This window comes from Styela clava, chromosome 1 (assembly GCF_964204865.1).
Source record: "Styela clava chromosome 1, kaStyClav1.hap1.2, whole genome shotgun sequence".
Lineage (NCBI taxonomy): Eukaryota > Metazoa > Chordata > Ascidiacea > Stolidobranchia > Styelidae > Styela > Styela clava.
In genome coordinates, this window is record NC_135250.1 from 31,696,960 (window position 1) to 31,721,401 (window position 24,442).

A 24,442-nucleotide genomic window follows, 5' to 3' on the forward strand; every position below is an offset into this window, starting at 1 on the left:
TACCTCCAATCTGGGCATGACTTTGGTCCGAGGAGGGGGGGACACTGTTGATTCTCAAAAAATTCACTCCAGTCTCGAAAACCAACCTGTTTAGTAGAAAACTCTCCAGATTGAGGAAAGTTTAAAATTGGAAAAACTGAATTTTGATAAAAAAAACAATAAATGACAAGGAAATAAATTCTTTTTAAGCTGGTTTTTGGTTTTCTAGGCTTGAAGGAAAGAATTTCAATAATGAGTCTGAAATATTTTACGATTAAAAATATGCGTTTTTAAAAATCTTTCATTGTCTTTGAATGAAGCCTTCACTATGTAAGCCTTTTCCGTCTGTCGAGAATGCTTAGCTTAAATATTGTCTCCCCCCAAAGAGTCTAACAGAGTATTTAATATGTGGAATAGCTATCCTAGCTGTATGGGGAGTCCCAGGATCCACTAAAATAATCGTCTAAGCGGGCGTACATGAGTAGTTTGATTAAATTTTACGTAAATAGGATGTTGGTTCAAAATTTATCCAGAGGGAGACGACATGGACGGCTTACCGGACGAGAGGCCGTGGTTCGCCATATAATTTAGCCGTCTTATCGGCCTTCCTATCCCCCCGAGATAAATATGTAAATCCAATCCTTTTCCATCTGAAAACGCTAATCATATAGCAAGACAACCAACATGATAAACTCCATACAAGGCAAGTTTTCCAACTCTAGGTTTATTGCAATAAAAGTTTACCAAAAACTACTATATGGAATCTTATATACATTGAATAAACATGGTGTGCACACTTTCCGAACAAAAATGCATGATCAACCTCAAAAACATTAAAACAAAGATAATCCATCCCGCACAGCTTAAATAATTGAATGAAAAGAAAAAAATAACATATCCGCAGTGCTAGATTAGCCATTAAGCAAAATAAGCACGTGCTTACGGAACCAAGGGAAATGGGACACCACAGATATTTCCGTAAACAATTTTTCAATTGTGCTATGGCGCTCAATGAAACGAAGACCTCAATATTTGCCCAGTTAAAATGATGTTCTCAAGTCTCATCTTAAACCTCTATCCATGTTTGTAAGTATGAGAACTGTTGTAAATTATTCGTAACTTGCTCTCACTTAGTAATGATTATATTGAATTGAAACTTAAACATTCAAATAACACATAACACCAGTTTCATTGTTATAATATTTTATGTATGGAGCACCAAAATCGTAAGTGCTTAGGGTATCTAAAAGGCATGATCCGGGCCTGTATATCCGACATGGACTGATAACCGAACAAGAGACCGTGGTTCACCATATGATTAAGCCGTCTTATCGGCTTTTCTCTACCCCGTAATAAATATGAAAATACTATTTCATACTGAAGTCAGGCAATTCCAAAATTAATAGAATGACTTATTAGAAACATCCAATATCAGAAATAGCGCAGAAAAAACTTTACTCCAATAAATGAAAATCCAAAATATACATACAAAAATAATTATACTTTTAAAGTTTATGTAATGGGGTAATATTGTATGTAAAGAAGAGTACAAGGACGCCAGAAATGACCTAATTAAAGTATGAGTATCCTAATAATACAGATATGAAAATTAAGCCAAGAGTCAGCCCACTTTGATGATTATTTATTATTAATCTTCATTGTTTGTGCAGGGTTCACAAGTTTGAATCCGGCGAGGTACAACCATGTGTGAGAGAATCACTAGACTCCTTGTTGTCGCAGGATGTGAGATGTCACCTCTGGTTGGTTTAGACGTTCTTATCCGAGCCCATGTATCTGAAACTGTCATCCCCATACAAAGTGTGGAATGGTAATTAGATGGACTTGGAGAAAGTATCATTATGCTCGACGGTATGGCTTATTGTCCTAAGCCAGTGCTTCCCCAACTTTTATAACTCGTGGCCCCTTTCCGGAGGCTTTCAGCACTCGTGGCCCCCTTCTGTATGTCTTTATAGTAGTATTTATAGCAATACTTCTATTGGTAGATTCCGAATCCCATTAGCTTCATTTAATTGACATTTCATGGTCAACAAAGTGAAAACATGAAACGGGGAAAAACGAGGAGTTTTCTAATTGTAAAAGAAAAAGGAAAATCAGTTTAGCTCCTAGCATTCTGACCCCCCTCTAACTGCTCAAGGGGCCATGGGCCCCCAGTTGGGAACCGCTGTCTCAAGTGTTACTTGACATCGCACCTTTCATTACCCTGCGCTTTTTCGCAGATTCGAATCCCAGGGTAATTACATGAGAGATTATTGCTTGATTCCTCACTGTCACCTCTGGTTGCTTAGGGTTTTCATATAATTGAACCAGCTCATTAACTTCACTCAAATATGGATTTCAAATAGAAAGTCTTAAAAACCAAAATCAGCCTTGCTATCATAATGATTCGAATTGTTCCCACTGATTCCAATGCCTGTTTTCACATTCACTGTGCTGCATTAATGATTGAACTCAACCCTAGTATCGGCGATCGATGCTTTGAATCTTCTTAACTGATCATTGTTGAAGTGGCAGTATTTCATATTCAATGTTTCAACCTGACATTGATGAACAATTTTACTGATTGTAGATAATCCTTCATCTCTGGATGTGATGATTGGGTTAAAACCCAGATCCAAGATTTTAATCTGCAAAACGAAGTTGATTTTGATTTGGTAATCGCAGGTCGGTTTTCATTTCTTTTGTCATTCAGGTATGTATCTGGAACCAGTGAATGGTTGATTATTCCATACCTAATCAGGACTGGTAACCGACGAGGGCCCAGGACCATGTGATTGCGAAATGTCATAGGCTCTGAATGTATGTGAGAATGTAATGTATCCCAAGTAACAACACAGATTAAATAATGGTTTTGCTTGAATTTCATGAATATGCCAATATTACTTAAATGTGTGATGTTTCAAACTCTGGTTATTTCCGTAACAACCGAAAGCACTTTGGAGGATTGTCTGAAATTGACTTCAGCAAGAATAATTAGATTCAGTCCGATTGTTTATTTGGTCTTGCTGTAAGCATAAAAAATGAACCAGGATTATCATGTTGCCAGATGATAATTCTACACCGCTTGAATTCAATTTGTCTTTTTTGTGTATAGATGGGAATTCAAGTTTACTTGCTATGTTGCTAAAACAAATATGGATCGATTATTTAAAATACAATGGTTTTGCTGTAGGAAAGGTTAATTAATATCAGCTGGAATCAACTAAAGAAGTAAAGAAATCAAATTATTCTGTTTGCAGCAAATGTTGGGAAAATATCCAGATATTGACATATTAGTAGTTTCTCGTAGTAGTGATATGAAGTTCTTTTCGACCAGATTCTTAATTATGACTAAAAAGATTTTATGTTCAGAAAATTTTAAAGTGACTCCTAATAAGTACTTTTTCTACTGCTCTGGATATCTTGGGTGAATCCACAAAATGTGGTCAAAGTCAACCCTGAAAAGAACCTAACTAATTTTAAACATAACAGTAATTTAACCTATTTTCTTTGCAGTGTGATCATACTGTTTGAGTGACCACAATTCAGTTATTCTTTAAATATAGTTGTTTTCAATACTGTTATGAACATTCAGAAAGTGATTGCGAAATTTCCTAATGAGTACTTTTGCTACTGCTAGGGCTATCTTGGGTGAATCCACAGAATGTGGTCGAAGTCAACCACAAAGTGAATTTAACTAATTTTTGAGGTGAAATAACAGTGAATTTGTCCTATTTTTCTTTTTACAGTGTGATCATACAGTTTGAGTGAGAAAAATTCAGAATGCGTCTGTTTATAATAGATCGAGTATGGACCAATGATAATTCCTGACATCCACAATAGTACTGTTTGATCCATTCTTGACTATACATATTACTCTCTCAATCCAACTTGAATGCACTTTTATTTTTCTCTCCCAATGTTACAAAATCAAACGATTTGCATCCTACCTTTGCATTGCGAGTGTTTTCCTTAAATGCTTTCATTCCTTCTGCTGTCAGATTGCAATACCGAGCCACTAATGCCTTCACCTGACATTGTGAAACAACTAATCCTACTTCACCCAAACCAGCAGTTCCAAGATCTTTGTTCTCACGGACATCTAGTTTATCCAACTGAAATGAAGATCTGAGATTTCCGACCAAAACTGACTGAAAACTTAGTTCAAACAATTATCTAACTAGTATCAAGCATTTCCATTAATTTTGTGCATTTCTTTTCATATGTAAAAGAGAGCTTTAAAGTGAATTAAACCAGAAAACATGACGTCGAGTGGGATCCTGAGATAGAATGCATTAGTTTTGCAGCAGAACAGGTTAATTAATATCAGCTGGGATACACAAGAGAATACGAGAATATCGAACTTTTCTGCTTGAAGTCGATGTTGGTTTGTAGCAGTGCTATGAAGTTAGTTTTCATTAGATTATGATTTTTGGAAAAAACGTTTTTATGTTAAGTAAATTCCAATATTCAGATACAATGAAACACTAGTAAATTTGCACTATTTTTAACAGTTTGAACATACAGTTTGAGTAAGAAAAACACAGAAGGTGTTTGTTTATAAAAGAACGAGTATGGACCGTTGATAACATCTAATATTGACGATGATACTGTTTGGTCCATCCATACTTGACTATGTATCTTACTCTCTCAATCCAACTTGAAACCACTTTTATTTTTCTCCCCAATAAGACAAAACCAAATGATTTGCTTTCTACCTTTGCATTGCCAGTGTGTTCCCTGAATGCTTTCATTTCTTCTGCTGTCAGATTGCAATACCAAGCCACCAATGCCTTCACCTGACATTGTGCAACAACTAATCCAACTTCACCAAAGCCAGCAGTTCCAAGATCCTCGTTGCGACTAACATTTAGATAATTCAACTGAAACGAATAAGATCAGAGATTTGGAACTAAAACTGACTGAAAATTGGTTCAATCAATTATCTAACTGGTATCAAGCATTTATATTAATAATATTACCAAGAAAGCAAGAATTTGTGCATTCTTTTTTATATGAGAAAGATAGCATTACAGTGACATAAACCAAGGACATGACGTCTGGTGGGATCCTGAGATAGAATGCATTGGTTTTGCTGCAGAGCGGGTTAATTAAGATCAGCTGAGATACACCACAGAATTCAAGAATATCAAACAATTTTACTTGCAGAAAATGACGAAAAAAAAATTAGGCTTCTGCTACATCGGTGGTTGTTCATAGCAGTGCTATAAGGATTTTTTTTCTCCAGATTATGATTTTGGCAAAAACGTTTAGTAAAATCAAATATTCGGATAAATTGGAATATAGTAAATTTGTCTTATTTTTTGCAGTGTGATCATCCAGTCTGAGTGTGGAAATATAAAATATCAAGTAAGCGACAATGATAAATCCTGACATTCACAATGATACTGTTTGGTCCATACTTGACTATACATATTACTCTCTCAATCCAAATTAATCATATTTTTAGTTTCTAACCAATAAGACCAAATCAAATGATTTGCTTTCTACCTTTGCATTGCGAGTGTTTTCCTTAAATGCTTTTATTCCTTCTGTTGTCAGATTGCAATTCCAAGCCACCAATGTCTTCACTTGACATTGTGTAACAACTAATCCAACCTGAGCCCAACCAGCAGTGCCAAGATCCTTGTTTCCACTGACGTCTAGTTTATACAACTGAAATAGATGTGATAAGAGAACCAATCATGATATCATCTGAAAATTATGTGACCAGAATTCATTGGAATTTAGAGACGAGAGCCCTAAATGAAGCTTGCTTGGGTTTTATACATATTAATTCACTTTCCCAAAATCTCGAGTCAAGATCTATTTCCACAACGAAATAATTCACTTAAAATGTAAGTAATAATAAGTTTTACAATATTAGCAATATTCGATAGATGCCACCAATTATATCAGGACACCTAAACTATTAAACAGGCAAAATTATCTATAATTTGAAGTAATCTTTCCTTTTCCAAAAGCGATTCAAAAATTCTTAAATATAACTTTATCCGAAAGACTTATATCAACACTAACCCAGGGCAAACAAAATAGAGACAAAAAAGACAAAGGGAGAACTCTGAATGATCTTCGAAAGCCAAGTAACTCTGTTTCCACATGTATGTATTAGGATATATAATAGAACAAAGACAAACATCTCATGAAGATTCAATAATACACATTTAAATTCTAAAATTCCAAACCTTTCCACAAGTTTCCCATTTGCTCAATTCCATCAGCTGCTCTGTAGTTAGATGGAACTCTTCACATGGATCTGTCTGAAGATTCTCGACTTCACTTCGAGTTGCAACTTTAGCGATTGCAAGAAATATATCGTATGTGATCTTGGAGTTGTTTCGAACATCGAGAGTGTGAATCTGTGTGATTTAGATAATGTTAGAGAAAAGAAAATTGGATATGCTGAGACAAACAAACTTGAACATATTAAATAACTTATATTTATGTAACAAGTTTGTAAGAAGAGTGAGGTTAGATTATCGAGTGTTTCCCAACGTATGAGTTGTGACACAAACTGAGCAGAATATATTTTGAGTTCATGATATTACAATTAGTTACTTGAGCTCTGATTAATAATGCTGTTCATATAATACCGCAGCTTGCTGCTATGTACTGACGATTGTAGCTATGTTTATAAAAAGTTATATCCAGATCAACTTTACTCGCCATTATGCTCAAGTAAAGTCATTCTACAATGTCCAAATTTTACTGATGTAAACAAGGTCAGCTTCGAAGTAATACCTGGCTCTATAAATTTCACTAAAATGCATATTAGATATTCAATTTTGCGGCTATAGAAGTGCTACTTGCAAATAGAAATTAGATCATATTCTTAGGTGACGAGATTTTACTGAATTTATATTTTACTTTTATAAAGAATTTGTATTGCTTGACAAAACGGTTAGGAACGGTATCGAACCGCTTGGTTAGATCATACCCATGTGTACATTTGCATTAATATATTTTAGTGGGCTGAACGAAATATTTCATATTTTTCCACAAATTTAGAAAGACTTGAGAAAGCTGGTGAAATGATAGTTCACAGACAAACGCCTAATTAAAATACCTTGATATAAATTTACAGTCTAAACTTTCAAACCTTTCCACAAGTTTTCCATTCGCTCAATTCCATTAACTGCTTTGTAGTTAGATGTAACTCTTTACATGGATCAGTCAGAAGATTCTTGACTTCACTCTGGGTTGCAACTTTGGCGATTGCGAGAAATAGATCGAATGTGATCTTGGAGTTGTTTCGAACATCGAGGGTGTGAATCTGTGTGATTTAGATAATGTTAGACAAAAGAAAATTGGATATGCTGAGGCAAACATACTTAAATATCGATTGTAGATATGTTTATGAAATGTTTCATTACAGTTCATTTTACTTGTCATTCCACAATTTCCGAAATTTACCGCAGCTTTGAAGTAATTCCTGGCTATATAAATTTCACTGAAAAATTATTGGTATTTAATTTTGCTGCTATACAAGCGCTACTTGAAATTTGATGTTAAATCATATTCTTAGTACACAAGATTTTACTAAATTTATATTTTTTTTGTTGAGAATTTTTATCGCTTGACAAAATAGTTGGGAACGGTGTCAAACCACTAGGTTATCTCATTCCCATGTTTACATTTGCATTAATATATCCTAGTGGGCTGAACAATATATCCCATGTTTTTCACAAATTTAACTTGAAAAAGCTAAATAAATAATAGTTCACAGACAAACACCTCTTGAAAAAAAAATAAAAATTTACAGTCTAAAATTTCACACCTTTCCACAGGTATTCCATTTGCTCAATTCCATCAGCTGCTCTGTAGTTAGATGGAACTCTTCACATGGATCTGTCTGAAGATTCTCGACTTCACTTCGAGTTGCAACTTTAGCGATTGCAAGAAATATATCGTATGTGATTTTGGAGTTGTTTCGAACATCGAGAGTGTGAATCTGTGTGATTTAGATAACGTTAGACAAAAGAAAATTGGATTTGCTGAGACAAACAAACTTGAACATAATAAATGACTTATATTTATGTAATAAGTTTTGAAGAAGAGTGAGGTTAGATTATCGAGTGTTTCCCAACGTATGAATTGTGACACAAACTGAGCAGCATCTATTTTGAGTTCATGATATTACAATTAGTTACTTGAGCTCTGATTAATAATGCTGTTCATATAACACCGCAGCTTGCTGCTATGTACTGACGATTGTAGCTATGTTTATAAAAAGTTACATCCAGATCAACTTTACTCGCCATTATGCTCAAGTAAAGTCATTCTACAATGTCCAAATTTTACTGATGTAAACAAGGTCAGCTTCGAAGTAATACCTGGCTCTATAAATTTCACTGAAAAATTATTGTCTGTATAATAGATATTCAATTTTGCGGCTATAGAAGTGCTACTTGCAAATAGAAATTAGATCATATTCTTAGGTGACGAGATTTTACTGAATTTATATTTTACTTTAATAAAGAATTTGTACTGCTTGACAAAACGGTTAGGAACGGTATCGAACCGCATGGTTAGATCATACCCATGTGTACATTTGCATTAATATATTTTAGTGGGCTGAACGAAATATTTCATATTTTTCCACAAATTTAGAAAGACTTGAGAAAGCTCGTGAAATGATAGTTCACAGACAAACGCTTAAAATACCCTGATATAAATTTACAGTCTAAACTTTCAAACCTTTCCACAAGTTTTCCATTCGCTCAATTCCATCAGCTGCTCTGTAGTTAGATGGAACTCTTCACATGGATCTGTCTGAAGATTCTCGACTTCACTTCGAGTTGCAACTTTAGCGATTGCAAGAAATATATCGTATGTGATTTTGGAGTTGTTTCGAACATCGAGAGTGTGAATCTGTGTGATTTAGATAACGTTAGACAAAAGAAAATTGGATTTGCTGAGACAAACAAACTTGAACATATTAAATAACTTATATTTATGTAATAAGTTTTGAAGAAGAGTGAGGTTAGATTATCGAGTGTTTCCCAACGTATGAATTGTGACACAAACTGAGCAGCATCTATTTTGAGTTCATGATATTACAATTAGTTACTTGAGCTTTGAATAATAATGCTGTTCATATAATACCACAGCTTGCTGCTATGTACTGACGATTGTAGCTATGTTTATAAAAAGTTACATTCCAGATCAACTTTACTCGCCATTATGCTCAAGTAAAGCCATTCTACAATGTCCAAATTTTACTGATGTAAACAAGGTCAGCTTCAAAGTAATACCTGGCTCTATAAATTTCACTAAAATGCATATTAGATATTCAATTTTGCGGCTATAAAAGTGCTACTTGCAAATAGAAATTAGATCATATTCTTAGATGACGAGATTTTACTGAACTTTCATTTTATTCTTATGAAGAGTTTGTATTGCTTAACAAAACGGTTAGGAACGGTTTCAAACCGCTGGGTTAGATCATACCCATATGTACATTTGCATCAATATATATTAGTGGGCTGAACAAAATAATTCATATTTTCCACAAATTTAAAAAGACTTGAGAAAATGCAGGAAATAATAGTTTACAGTCAAAAAGCCTCATGAAAAAAACTCAGCATAAATTTACAGTCTAAACTTTCAAACCTTTCCACAAGTTTTCCATTTGCTCAGTTCCATCAGCTGCTCTGTAGTTAGACGTAACTCTTCACATGGATCAGTCAGAAGATTCTTGACTTCACTCTCAGTTGCAACTTTAGCGATTGCAAGAAATAGATCGGATGTGATATCGGAGTTGTTTCGAACATCGAGAGTGTGAATCTGTGTGATTCAGATAATGTTGGACGAAAATATTGGATATGCTGAGAAAACGTACTTCAGTATTGTGTGAACAAAATTATATTCATGTAATAAGTTTTGAAGAAGAATGAGAATAGATTATCGAATGTTTCCCAACGTATGAGTTGTGACCCAAACTTAGCAGCATCTATCTTCGCTTTATAATATTACAACTAGTTACTTATGCCTTGATTGATGAAGCCATGCCACAATTTCCAAAATTTACTTAAGATTTTCCTGGGTATATAAATTTCAAGTAACAACTATTTCCTTTTTATATTGTATTTAAGTTTGTCGCTATAGAAGCGCTACTTGCAATTTGATATTTGAGCTTATTCTTAGGCCAAGATATTTTAATAAATATATATATTTTATTTTTATGGAGAACGTGTATCTCTTGACAAAACAGTTAGTAACTGGGTTAAATACCCATGTTTACATTTGCATCAATATATCTTGATGGGCTGAACAAAATAATTCATATTTTCCACATTTTTGAAAAGATTTGAGAAAACTCGGTAAATAATAGTTCACAGACAAACGCATCATGAAAAAAACTTGATATAAATATACAGTCTAACATTCAAACCTTCCCACAAATTTTCCATTTGCTCAGTTCTATCAGCTGCTCTGTAGTTAGACGTAACTCTTCACATGGATCTGTCTGAAGATTCTTGACTTCACTCTGAGTTGCAACTTTAGCGATTGCAAGAAAGAGATCGGATGTGATCTCGGAGCTGTTTCGAACATCAAGAGTGTGAATCTGTGTGATTTAAATAATATTAGACAAAAGAAAATTGGATATGCTGACGAAAATGTACTTGAACATCGTAAAATAACTTATATTTATGTAATGGGTTTTGAAAAATTATGAGGTTGGATTATGGAGTATTTCCCAACGTATGAGTTGTGACCCATACTTGGCAACATCTATCTTGAGTGCATGATATTACAATTGGTTACATGAGCTCTGATTAATGAAGCTGTACATACAATAGCGCAGCTTGCTGCTATGTACTGACGATTATAGCTATATTTATGAGAAGTTCCATTTCAGTTTAACTTTACTTGCCATTATGCTTAAGTAAAGACATTTCACAATTTCTAAAATTTACTGATGTAAGGAAGCGCAGTTTTAAAGTAATTCCTTGCTATATAAATTTCGCTGAAAAATCATTGCCTCCAGTTCCGGTATTTAATTCTGCGGCTTGGAAGTTCTACTTCCAATTTGATATTTGAACATTTTCTTAGGTCATGAGATTTTACTGAAGTTATATTTTATTTTATTAGGAAGTTGTATCGCTTGACAAAAACAATTGGGAACGGTATCAAACCGCTGGGTTAAATCATACCCATGTTTACATTTGCATTAATATATATTAGAGCGGTGAACGGAATAATTCATGTTTTTCACAAATTTGACTTGAAAAAGCTTGATAAATAATAGTTCACAGACAAACGCCTAATTAAAAAACTTGGTATAAATTTACAGTCTAGACTTTCAAACCTTTCCACAGGTTTTTGATTCGCTCAATTCCATCAGCTGCTCTGTGGTTAGACGTAACTCTTCACATGGATCAATCAGAAGATTCTTGACTTCACTCTGAGTTGCAACTTTAGCGATTGCAAGAAATAGATCGGATGTGATTTTTGAGTTGTTTCGAACATCGAGAGTGTGAATCTGTGTAATTTAGATAATGTTAGACAAAAGAAAATCGGATATGCTGAAACAAACTTACTTGAAGGTCGTAAAATAACTTATATTCATGTTATAAGAATTTGGTTAGGTTATTGAGTTTTTCCCAACGTATGAGTTGTGACCCAAACTCAACAGCATCTATCTCAAGTTTATAATATTACAATTAGTTACTTGAGCTCTGATTAATGAAGCCATGCCACAATTTCCAAAATTTATTGAAAAAATTTCTTGCTATATATATATACTGAAAATTATTGCTTTCATGTTAGGTATTTAATTTTGTGGCTATAGAAGCGTTAGTTGCAATTTGATATTTGAGCATATTCTTAGGTCACAAGATTTTACAATATTTATTCATGATCTTTAAGAATTTGCGTGACAAAACAGTTGGGAACGGTATCAAACCACTGGGTTCAGTTTTGAAGAAGAATGAGATCAATATCAATTTTGAACATTACATTGTGCAAGAAAACCACGAACTTTCCAAAGAGTTGGAGATAAAAACTTACTTCACATTTAAAAAAATCAACAAAAATCTTAGAGATGCATTTGGTTCCCCATTTGCCAAATTTCTTTATCATGTTAGTAAAGAACCAACTAAAAATGGTATCAACGAAGAATAGTAAATATTCGAGAGAAATTATTCGAGATAATTTTTTGCGTGCTAATCTAACGCAAACTAACGAGGCTCGCAAACTAACGAGGCCTAAATTATCCTCGTTAATTGTAGTTCGGCCTGTTCTTAGCACGAATTCAAGTTAAAATAGTCATGCTGTGGTATTTGCATACTTCATGAAAAATAGGCACAGTATCAAAAATCCCCAAATGCTTAACTTGGGTAAGAGTGACTGTAGTCTAGACCTGTATAATAGAGTAGCCAACTCTATTCACTGGAGTACAGCTATAGGTATAGGCCTGAACCTATACCGTACACAGACTAACTCAATGTAGCAAATAGTACGGCTGCTAACATCAAATATGGGATTACATATTCATCTATTTTATTGTCTGTTACAGAAGTAGTTCACAATAGGTACTCCAGCATTCATTTCATTTATCCATAGATTACTGCTATATGACCCAAGTTTTAAAACTCGGGCTGCAAACAGGGAAACTTTACAAATCGTCGCAAGATAGGCTTGTCCGCTCCAGGCGGCTAGCGGCGGTGAGTGACACGGTTGAGTGATCATATAGTGATTTTGTTCAACGACGACTGTGCGTAAGTTTTACAGTTAAATTGCGTGACCGTGCGTAGAGTGTTTACGAGATCATTCGTGAATCGCACTCAACGAGATTTCGCTGTTGCATTTTTGAGAGACGAGGTTACGTTCTCGTGAACGCGGATGTTTACAAAGTTTGGCGAATGGGGCCCCTGATCTTCAAATTTTTCCAGGTAGAACTAGATGACCAAATTTTTTCATGTTCAAAATAAATAGTGGTTGAATTGTTATCTTACTTGTTTACATATCCCAGGTTTATACCTTCACAACTCCAATGTTCAACCAGGAGGATTCCTGGAAGTATAGTATCTCCTGACATAACAGTGGTAGCATAATATACTGGGTCTTGTTTAGAATGAAAAGGAATCATATTACAAAATATTCGCATAATAGCTGTTGTAAGCTTTCATAAGAAATTTTAATGATCATTGAAAATAAATGTATTTAGAATGAAAAACACAAATTGAAAAAAATATAGCCTTCTCTACCAGGCATGATTTTTTGAGGCTGACCAACCTTCAATCCCGAATTCCTTGCCAGTGCATCCATTTTCTCTTTGGTGATTCCGCACATTTGAAGTTTGAGTTCCATTTCTTCCTTATCAATACTTGCCAAAACAGAACCAAGACATTCAAAAGCTTCTTCATTCATTTGATTTCCACTGATATCTAACTTAGATACCTGCATAGATGAAACAGTGGAATAAGCATAAAATTAGAAGAGGTCGTAGTAAATCATGAACATGGAATTATACCATTGAACAAGATCTGTTCTATTTAATTATAAACAAGTTACTCCAATGAAGAGTTTCCTGATACTAAGGGGTGGTATGTTATTATTAACCTCATTGCAAACAAGTCTAGACGTATGTGCACCAAGATGGCGCACAATCCGAAAATAGTATGTGTACCAGGATAGGGTTCAGGTAGTGCGCCATCTTGGTGCACATACTCCGGGAACGCCCAAAATTTATACCAATGCTTTTATATTTGTACGTATAAGAATGGTTATATTCTCATTTTGTTGCAATATTGGAAAAGACTGCAATACTCTTGCCTTCACTCCAGACCCTTTCAAATTCAAATCCAAGCATTTCATCAACTCAGCATTGAGGTCACATTTAACAAGACGAAACTGCTCAAGGTGACCACAACGTCGCATAACCGATGACATTGCGTACATTCCTGCAGCATTGAAAGACTCATTTTCGAAGTTGATTTTTCGCACATGGGATTGAATGAGTTCGGCATCATTGGCCTCATACAAGGCACCGAACAACTCTAACTTTTGATAGGATCTCGTACATTGACTCATTTTATTCTTGAGGCTTTTTCTAAGTATTGCTTTCTTTGCTTCTCGATCGATCACTGTTGAAAAATTCATAAATTCAATTAACATTTAAGTGTATATTGTTGTAGCTCTACTTGGTAACATACTCACCAGTTGTAAGATCTTTCAGAAATTCAGTTTTGATATCTGGATTGAAAATAATCCCACACAGGAGACGCAGAACAACAGACCAGTGATCATTGTAAATCTCTTCAGTGATAAATGATTTGAAAGTGGCAAGATCCATGTTGGCGATGTATAGACTGGCTAGAATTTCTTGAAGGATTTGGTGACTGAAGAACATCAAATTGTCGCCTTCCATGAGATGTTGACTTAGCATGTTATTTCCAGGCACTTTTATGATAAGGTCGCGGACCTCGTCTGAATGAAGGCCTACCTTTTTGAGATCATCGATAGTAAAAATTACTCGCTTTTCTTTTGTGCCCTCGAATGACATTTTCATTAATTTTTGAATATTTTGCTTCATGTTTTCTCTTTCCTGAGCATGATCGGATCGCATAAAAATATGGAGTATTTGTATCATTACATCTGTCATGGTATCGGGTTGATATGCAGGGTTAAACTTGTGCACTATCGCATTAAGAAGCAAGAATAATGGTACGCTTGAGAACTGGATGAGTGATGGTGATTGAACTGTTAACTTATTCCAGGATTCTTCACCTGTCTCACCTAAAACTGAAACGAATAACTTTTTGATGTCCTCAGGATCTAGACCAGCGAGAGCGGTTATGAATGGCGGCCGTAATTCCAAAGGCAAGGATGCAATTTTGTGTTCACGTGATGAAATAACAATTTTGGCTCGGGGGAAAAGATTTCTTGTTAAAATATTGTACATAATTGTAGCGGTACTTGACTTGTCAAAGTAATTCATCTTATTATGGTTTCCATGAAGATTCCACATAGCCTGATCTAAACCATCAAAGAAGAAAATACACTCGTAATCATGCTCAATAACCCATTTATATCCTTCTTCTACCTCTAGATTTTTGAACCCAGGTGCAATCTTCCCAAAAAGCAAATCGCAAGGGCTAAGTGCTTTTTCTGGTCTTGTAGCATTGGAAACCGGCATATCTTTGAAACCGAAATGATGAACAAATCTAAATTGACGTTTTTTCCTGCGGAACAATTGACTGAATGTTCCTTTTGCTCTCCTAGCTTTCTTCACCAATTCATTTGCAACAACAACACTTCGAGACACGCGTTTCATAATTGTCGTTTTGCCACTTCCAGCCTGACCAGTAATTGCAATGTAATTACAGCTTTCATCACTAATCTGTTCGCTAAGTTTGTTCATAGTGATCAACTGACCAATTTCTTCAGATCCCTCTGTTACAGCAAATCCCTTTTCCTTCTTGTACTCTGCTGCCATTTGGCCCTCATAGAAGTTTGGAACTTTCTTTAATTTAGGATGGACCTCAAAATCAGGCTCATTGAGCTTTTTGTAGTTTTCTGCAATTTTGACTTCTGTTTCTTTCCATGTCCTCTTGTTGAAATATTTAATGAACTTTTTCACACGCTGACCTGGAGATTTGATATATTTCATTTCTCATTATTTATGGTAGCAAGAGAGTTCTTTCGGCTTCATCTTGTAGATATGTGTCGATTACAGTAAGGCATCCAATTGTATGTAATATTGTGAAATTCTTATCTCGAATATTTGCTCTACTAAAAAGTGTCTTCACAATCTAATGAAGTGAGTTTACCAAGATAGGTATCACTCTCGTATTACCAGTTATGAATGTAGTTACAATATGGTTCGTAGCAACAGACCACTATTGCAAAACTTGGTCATTTTAACGGTGAGTAACTTAGATGAATAGATGTGGATTATTATATTAATGCAAACTGTGAATGAAAGCTAACACAACAAATATTTACCTTTATGAATTTTGCGAGAGACTTTATCGAGAACCCCTGATAAGAAAATAGTAATAATGAATTTCCAACAAGAGGAGGTGTAAGCATGTACCTTATTACACCCGAGATATTTGAACCAAGATGCGAACACTGGAGAGTAGTATAATTTTATTTCAATAATAAGTTTATTTCAATATTCTTTATTTTAGTTCTATTACGAGTTCGGGGACTAGCCAAGTGACTCCCTTGTTATTTGTACCTCAAATTATGGACTAACCATAACCTGGCTCGTACTACGTTCCAGTGTCCGCCATCTTGGTTCACATACTTTGAAGGTGCCTGTACTTTTTCATTTACAATTTACGAAGTGAGGACAAATAACTCGGGATGCAAGCATACCTAAATCTCATCACTAGAGTGACAGGATTTATAAATAAATTATTAGGCTTCCATCAGATATTGGTCAACACACAGTTTAAAGTAGCTCATTGCTATACACAACCAAAATTTTCAAGAACAAAACTTTCTGCATGATATTCCCGATAACTGGTGAAAGATGACAAATTTAGATTTCAGTCAAAGTAAATTCACTAATATATTGGTGAGACTGAGAAGTACCATTTGCAACTAGGTATAAATTGCCATGAGTTTCTTCCAGAATTTAACTGTTGAATTATCTAGGCTTTAGGTAAATATCATCTTGTGTTGTTTTGACCCAATTTAATTCCACTGTTTCCTATGGATCAGCAAAACCAGGATGCAAACCCACTTATTACTACGTATCAACTTTAATTTGACAGATTCCTGAATTGACAGAGATTTGTCCTTTCAACACTTTCTGACCTCCTAAATACGAAAGGCTTCAAATGCTATGATTCATTCTCTACCATACCTTAGTGAATTCTACTAATTACTGCAACCGACCTAAACACTGGCAATAATGATAATGAGTTTGAAGCGTAAAAGAACAAACACGAAACATGCTCACAAGCAGAATGAGAATGCAGAATACCAAATTAAAAATTTTCCGAAAAGCGAGCCAAAATCCATTTTCTTTTGGCTCAATGCTCTTCTCATTACTCCAGCTTAGGCTCGAAGATTAGAATGTCGTGGGGCATATTGAGACGGTGCAAGCTGGTTCATTTAACCGCCGGCACCAATAGTGAGAAATTGTGATATCAGCAAATTTTTTAGCTTTTAATTGTCGATTGCGAGTCACTAAAACTTAATTGAATAGACAGATTTTTGTGTTTCAGAAAAGGCTCGCGAGCCATATATTGCTCTTTTGGTGACGATATATTGCTCCCACGAAAAATCTAATATTCTAAGGCTAAGCTTACTATTGTTACGAGATTTAAAACTCTTTTATAGTTAAATTTGGCAGAAAATTTGCTAATGAATTTAAGAACGCGCATCCCGCGTATGTCTATGACTATGTTATTCAAGAGATTTACCAAACAGGCATTGTGACAAACCTAGGGAATTCTGGAACATATTTTGTGACATCACAACGTGGTAGAGTCGCAGAGCAATAGAGAAAAGCTCACTGTCCGCTTGTACGTACGTACTAGTTACAGTATTTGTCATATTTTGATCGTAATAACAAAGCTATTTTTTTGAAATACTGCGGAGATGCCTAAATGAAAAATAGGTGATGAGTATCGTCGATTTCAACTTGTGTTGCATGTGAGCAGCCGTTCAAGGCCCGCATTGACAACATCCAAAATCAAAAGTCACATTAAATGTATATTGACATCGAATGTGTTGACTTTTGGAAATTTCAGGCCTGATTGAGGGAAGAAATGCTATATGGGTCGCACAGAAATGCATTTGAAAATATGTACCTTTTATGGCTCTCTTGACCAAAAAGGTTCCTAACCACTGCTCTAGAGAATCGTTATGCTATTTATGGTATGGGCTACTAATGCACACACATAACAGAGGTTGTAGTTCAAAAACAAGTAATCAGAGGAACTGTTTGATATAATAGAATAGAATTTATCCTGAAAAACACTTCCTTATGTTTGTAGATGAGAAGTTACTCTTAGTTATTCGTAAATCTGTCATTTCATCTCTGCAGTGTTATCGGTAATGCATACAACAATTTGATTTTATATATTTTATAATGTCGATATTCAAAGCCTGATCGTAGTTTCAGGTTTTGCATCTGTTTGTCAAAACCTATTTCACCATTTTTACATTTCATTTTAAAGCATTTCATTGCTTCGACAAAATCATGTAAGTTTCTGCAATGAGATACAACACGGCAGTCATGTATTAATCTGTAGTCACGTATTACGTCTGTAGAATACAAATTAATTCCAAAATGGGAAATCAGACTTTTATTCATACCTAAACCCTAACCCAGACACTTTAATAAATCCCTTTGTAACTGTGCCAGAAAGATCGCCAATATCTTGTTGAGCGTCCCTTTTACCACTGTTTGAGAGCGTCATCGCGCGTCTGTCGAGTGACTTGAATAAGAGAGAAAGTCGAAAATTTTTGTTGAAGAATTTTTCTATGTCTGCGACCTATAGTAACCTCAGAGAAGATGTGAGGTTACAAGAGGGATATGGACAATGCCTAAAGAATAATCAAGAGATACGATCTAGCGGTGTGTATGCTTCGCTATGACTTACTAGCGTGAAAACTTGCGCATCGCTCACACACACACTCAGCGTGTCTCAAAAATCTCTCGCTTTGCAAAAATCGTTCTCTCGATTTGCAAAAATCCAGATCTTTTCATCACTAATTATTTAATAACTCGCTAATTATACGACATTATTCATCCAAAGTTAATAGGCTTCTGGTCCGAGATATGATGAATGCACATGTAAAATTTGGAGCAGATTCGACATCGCTCTCGTGAGATATCGCGTGCATCTAACAGACAGACAGACAGGCAGACAAATACCTATCAACATACTTAACGATCTTAAGATCGATAAGTAATGGGTGTATAGCTTCAAGCGAGACGCGATATATTAGTGTAAATATCGTCACATGTTGTTACCGAATTGGCCTAATTTTACGCATTGGTGGTTCGCTCAAAATACTTTTCCTTCTCCAGTAAACATAGACTTGTTTATGCTTGGAAGATTTGATGATTCAAGGGTGTTTCACCATCTGGACTCACGGCGAAAACAATAAAGATGTGAAAGCAAATTTGTCACGCAACCTGTGACGTAACGAATAAGCTCGGATCAAGCATTGATCAAGGTTGAATCCAACCATTCGGAGTGGTAAAGGTCAGTGCAAACCACTATGGGTTATTATCGAACCCTAAAATACATTTATATTAACCTTTAATCACAAATTATGTCTCGGGTTCGCAAATTATAGGCGTCCGCTACTCAAAGGTTAAAACACATAATATGCCCTGCATTATACTGGTTCACGTCAGTTTTTTGAGGTATGTTTGCAGATGAGGTGTCGCTGCTTGAAGATTTCGAGGTCCCTCGCAACTCTTGTCACACAATTGAAGTATTTTTTGTTGTTGGTCACATGTATGCCATATTTTTCGTAATGTACTTAATTTGTGTTGACTAATAAATGATGATTGATTCTCAACATCAGAGTTCACTCTGTTCTATAAAAACCACGATAAGAGGCAGTTTTTTGTATTGGAGGGGGTTACTCTGGGATTAAAACAGTGCCCTAAAAGTAAAATGCGTCACACAGTAAGGTATGTGAAGAAATAAAACTTCTGTATTTAACAGTGAAACATCGTAGACTAAATTCCAGTATTGTTGGCTAATTTTGCCAGTTGTCATTCAGAGAATAATTTGCATGGCCAATTTCAAACATCTGCTAATGATTGACTTTTACATCGGCTATTTGCACTTTTTGTTGATTCAAAAAAGCATTATTGAAGGTTTTCGTCAGTCGAAGAATGAATATCTTTGTGTGATATATATTTTTACACCACATCATTTCGAATCTGTTACAATTGGCAATTCTTGTTTATTTTTTAGAATAATTTTGTTTATTATTTGATTCCGAAGCTTGTGCCATTGCTTGTCAATCAATACTAACGATGACTAAGGTATCAGTTAACGCACAGAATAATATCTTTTGGATCGCGTGGGTGTGAGGAGACGACCGCAATAAAACGCTGTTGTTTGTTGTGCTTGGTATGGTAACCGCTGTAATGGTAATCGATTCACAAAGTGCATTATTAGCACACGTATCCGTGGGTTTATGTCTACTAGGTGTTGCAAGATACTATCACCTTTTGACTTTTGATTAGCACCACGTGATCTCACTTGCGTTAGGCTAATTGCCCTGTCTGCAGTTCTTAGTTAGTTCTGGCTCTCCCAACATGGACTTGTATTTGTAGTTGATTCGCGTTCTATTAGGTGTAACAATTATGTTTTCTTTCTTTTAAAAAATCTAGTGGTACTGCAGTTGTTTATACCCGAGTGACACTAAAATTAATTACCGGCTTTTTCGTACCTCACCAACTGTTTTGCAAGTTATAATACTGTAATATTCGTTCCTAAAGGTGCCGTCCCGTCAGAGCATAATAAGAAAAAGACCGCGTCCACAAATCAATTTTTAATATAAATATCTGTGGCACACTGTGATCCAAGTGTACACCGTTTTAGAGTTGGCACATTGTGATCACCACTACAACCGCTACTACTAAAAACTGTTGCGTCTTATATCCCGATGCACCGTATAGCTCGGTGTACCTTATGGCCATGGGCCGCAACATACGGCATGTTAATCAAAGGTAATGAATGAGCTTTATACTTTAACTGATCATTTTTATGACCCTGTCATGTGCTTAGCGACATAAGCATTGTATACATGAAACAATTGACATCTATATGTGGCACTGGAAGTGTAAGTCGCCTGCATTTTATCTATGACATACCTGATGGAGAGGGCAATGGATCTCCTTTATATACTGGGTCAGGAGCTTTATTTGGTTGAGCACCTGATTTAGTCGGTCTTTGTTGTGTGGGTGAAGAAAGACTTGAAGATGGTAGGTCTAAATGCAATAGGCGAGGGTGTGATGCAAACTGAGATGAATTTATGACTCGTCATTTATCAGGTCTATATCAGTACCGTTCGGTGCACATGGGCTTACAATTAACAGGTCTCGCTATTGTTGTTTAAACAACTGTCAGGCCCATGCATCTGAAATTGATTACCTTGCTAAGTAATCCCATACCTGACATGGACTGGTAACAGGAAGAGAGGTCATTGTAAGACATACAATTAAGCTTTCTTATTGGCTCTCTCTTTTATAATACATGTAAATACTATCCTAAATGTACCCTACATGATGTTATAGTTCCAACAAACTAAAAGACACAATGAGTCAAAATTTTGGTGCACATCGATTGAATCTTGTTTTGACCTGCCTATGCTATATATTATATAATATCCATAGCCTTGACCATGTTATACTTTATAAGTGGCCCAGTTTACGGTAACCAAAAAGTGTTACAAGGAGTCCTCAAAAATCTAATAAATAAGACTGCAAATGTCTGAAATCAGATTGAAAAAAAAAAATTGATAGTTAACCGAATCATGATTATTTTTGATATGTTTAATCAAACATGAATATGTGTTTACACAACTGAATGTGTGTAATTGAATAACCAGATTTACTCAAGCCTACTCAAATTCTGGATCATTGGTTTGGATTTGAGATCTCTTATTTGACACACCAACTTTGAGTTATTGGTTCAGTGTGTAACAAACCAGATAGGAGAAGCCGAGGTCAGCTAAAACAAGAATGCAGCGCAAAAAACAGAATAATAGAGTCAAGTAGGATCATATCTTTCCCATAATTTCTATGGGATATTTTCTCAAACGCTTCGCATTAAAAGATGTGTCATACTACTCAGATAAATTCATTGATTAGCTCAATGTATAGGCAAACCACAAATGCTGGGGCCAGCTCTAAAGCAGGTCCTGTAAGCATGAATTGTCTTTTTTAAATGTCATTGAATGCAAAATAAATAAAATATACAATAGAGATAAAGTGTGTCTTGCATGGATAAAAGAAAACTTACATTATGAGTGACACTACGGATAAAGCAAACTCAAATTTTAGAGCAATATTAACATGGAAAATAATTATGGGATCAATATTTCCAAGTTTCCTTACCATGGGATTGAATGATGTTGACAACAACATTTTCAGCATGAATTTTTGCTTCCTTAGGGTTGTTGATGACTGTTTCTGCAAAATATTATAATGACCAAATTATAAAAAAAAAAGTCCGCAAATTATTGATTGTCCCTGCAAGAAAAGAAAAAAATTATTAGTATTTGAAATATTAGAATAAAATCACTAATTTTGTTTGTTACAGAAGAGAGATTCAAAAAGAAAGAAAATCTTAGACTGTTTGTAACTTTGTGTGTTGAAACCTGCAAGTTCTAGACACTGAACCTTTGGGGCCGATAAAGAAATTTGCATATGAAAACCAGATATCTGTAATAATGAACATTATGCACAGGAAAGATTTTGTCAACTAGTGCACATACACACTGATACAGAACTAAAGAATGAAAGAAAATAGTTTGCAATACAGATTGAAGGATGACGATGCAAAACTCTATACAAGTACTGGTATGGAAGGAGCTATTTTAATTGGAAGAACAGAAATGTTTGTGACTTGGTATTTTATTACACCCTGGAGACGTTGTGGTGCCAAATTGAACCTCTTTGGTGATTTCCCACTCCTAGGTTGATAAATTAAATCTTAGAATGATTTAATGACAGTTCTTGGTTTGAGTCAGAAAATTCTGTTCATCCTGGGTTAGGATATGATATGTCAGGTTATTTCTCCACAACCAATTGCACCTGATTGTGCATTATCCTGGGATAAGGCAAGTTTGATAGCTAAAGCCTCACCACAAAGCTTAAACTAATCTTCCTTAGATAATCAGAGTTGAAGTAAACAGATTGTATAATTTATTCTCGAGCAATCTGAGGACAGTTCCCCGAGTAATAATACCCTTTCTAGTGGGCCATAATAAAATTGGGTATAAAAATATGAGCATTAACATATTGACACCCAACATTATCAATGAGTATGATTTTGATTGAGAATTTCCACTAAGATTTGTAAATGTATCATGAATTAATAGTGAGGAAATATTATGACAATTTTCAGAGAACTACTAAAAGATAAACTTTCCTAGTGGGCCATAATAAAAGGTGGTAAAAACTATCGGCAGTATATATTACAAGAATTATTGACACTCAATTTATTACATCAACATTGAGTATGATTTTGATCAATCGAGATTTTCCATTCACAGACTAGAGAATTTAAAGAAAAATATTTGAAACTTCCATTCCTACTCTGAGTCAGTATAGTACTTTCAGCAAATTTAAAAAAATAAAACATCTCAAGACACTTTGAAGACACAAATATTTAATGTGCATGTTATGTCAATTATTCCAAAATACAGAATATATATAAATCATGATAACATTGTCCGAGTAGCATAAAGCCTTGCGATGAAAACTAAGCATTGACTAAAAAAGTAATCCTAGTTTATGTTTTATAACAAACAATTTGCTGTAAAGTATTGGGTAATAGTTGATCTTTAAAAATTTTCAAATCTGAAAAGCCTGTGGAATCGAACCTACCATCAATATTCGTTACATTCATACATAGGGGAATACATGTCAGAAAGGCTAGCTGTGTGTAATAACCAAAACCAGAACACATACACACAAACATGGCACAGAATTGAAGAAAAAAGTTTACAATACAAACTGGACGATAGCGATACGACTAAGTGGCAAGTATTGGGTATTAATTCCCATAAAGAATTTTATCATTTTTTCATATTATTTCAACTCTGGAAATCTTGAGGAATCAAACCTACCATCAACGACATTCTGCACGACCTTCTCAGCATGAACCTCATGAATCTGCTCAGCTCGAACTTCTTGAATCTGAGAGTCAGTTATGTTTGTCTCTGTAAAAGAAAATAGTTTGTATACAATATATCAGACTTTTATTAAGTAGAAAATTGTGTCATTGCCACATCCTCGTTTTTATCCAAACATCAAAGAAATAAGAAGTAATCCTCCATTACCCAACCCCAATATCTGTTTCGTTAATTTAATTTAGATGAGGAAATAGTTGTCTGGTAAATTAGCTTTTCTCAATACTAAAATATGTATAGCGGGAGTTTTATCAAGCAGAAAAGAACAGAATTAAAGAAAAAGATTCGTGTTACAGAGCGAATGGCGCAGCTGTGTGGCTAATCGTGCTAAGTGTTGCAAATACGCTCGCCACCACATCTCTGATTTCTCTGCGTGGGTTCACAGATTCGAATCCCATGTTGTGATAGTTATGTGCGAGAGCCCAGTTAGATAAGTTGAAGGCCTCGCCATTAAGCTTATGTGCTTATCCTGGACAAGTTAGTAAAATTATGGCATCACCATCAAACTTATGTGCTTATCCTGGACAAGTTAGTAAAATTATGGCATCGCAATCAAACTTATGTGCTTACCCTGGGCAATTTAGATAAGGTA

At 35.0% G+C, this 24,442-nt stretch overlaps 2 protein-coding genes and 1 long non-coding RNA gene across 3 annotated transcripts; all 3 read right to left on the bottom strand.

Moving 5' to 3' along the window:
• Positions 1 to 613: 613 nt before the first annotated feature.
• Positions 614 to 13,351, bottom strand: LOC144424326 (uncharacterized). The gene is made up of 12 exons (XM_078113521.1): positions 13,237 to 13,351; positions 11,309 to 11,482; positions 10,391 to 10,564; positions 9,610 to 9,783; positions 8,695 to 8,868; positions 7,775 to 7,948; positions 7,097 to 7,270; positions 6,183 to 6,356; positions 5,488 to 5,652; positions 4,695 to 4,859; positions 3,927 to 4,091; positions 614 to 2,624 (listed from the first exon to the last, which is right to left on the bottom strand). The coding sequence occupies exons 1-12, from the start codon at positions 13,309 to 13,311 to the stop codon at positions 2,436 to 2,438; spliced, it is 1,977 nt and encodes a 658-aa protein (XP_077969647.1). The 5' UTR covers positions 13,312 to 13,351; the 3' UTR covers positions 614 to 2,435.
• Positions 13,352 to 13,689: 338 nt separating this feature from the next.
• LOC120335072 (uncharacterized) lies at positions 13,690 to 15,583 on the bottom strand. The gene is made up of 2 exons (XM_039402572.2): positions 14,161 to 15,583; positions 13,690 to 14,087 (listed from the first exon to the last, which is right to left on the bottom strand). The coding sequence occupies exons 1-2, from the start codon at positions 15,437 to 15,439 to the stop codon at positions 13,690 to 13,692; spliced, it is 1,677 nt and encodes a 558-aa protein (XP_039258506.2). The 5' UTR covers positions 15,440 to 15,583.
• Positions 15,456 to 23,881, bottom strand: LOC144425832 (uncharacterized). The gene is made up of 5 exons (XR_013477693.1): positions 23,788 to 23,881; positions 22,052 to 22,126; positions 20,807 to 20,923; positions 15,949 to 15,984; positions 15,456 to 15,591 (listed from the first exon to the last, which is right to left on the bottom strand). It is a non-coding gene; the product is annotated as an uncharacterized LOC144425832 (long non-coding RNA).
• Positions 23,882 to 24,442: the final 561 nt, after the last annotated feature.

Bases quoted from the DNA above. Each gene is read 5' to 3' on its own strand.
- LOC144424326 (XM_078113521.1), bottom strand. From the start codon at position 13,311: ATGGAACTCAAACTTCAAATGTGCGGAATCACCAAAGAGAAAATGGAT. The intron at 7,949-8,694 runs GTTTGAAAGTTT...TAAATCACACAG, and splicing joins AATGGAAAACTTGTGGAAAG to ATTCACACTCTCGATGTTCG. The intron at 4,860-5,487 runs GTAGAAAGCAAA...TATTCGTTTCAG, and splicing joins AAAACACTCGCAATGCAAAG to TTGAATTATCTAAATGTTAG.
- LOC120335072 (XM_039402572.2), bottom strand. From the start codon at position 15,439: ATGGCAGCAGAGTACAAGAAGGAAAAGGGATTTGCTGTAACAGAGGGA. The intron at 14,088-14,160 runs GTGAGTATGTTA...ATTTTTCAACAG, and splicing joins TCTGAAAGATCTTACAACTG to TGATCGATCGAGAAGCAAAG.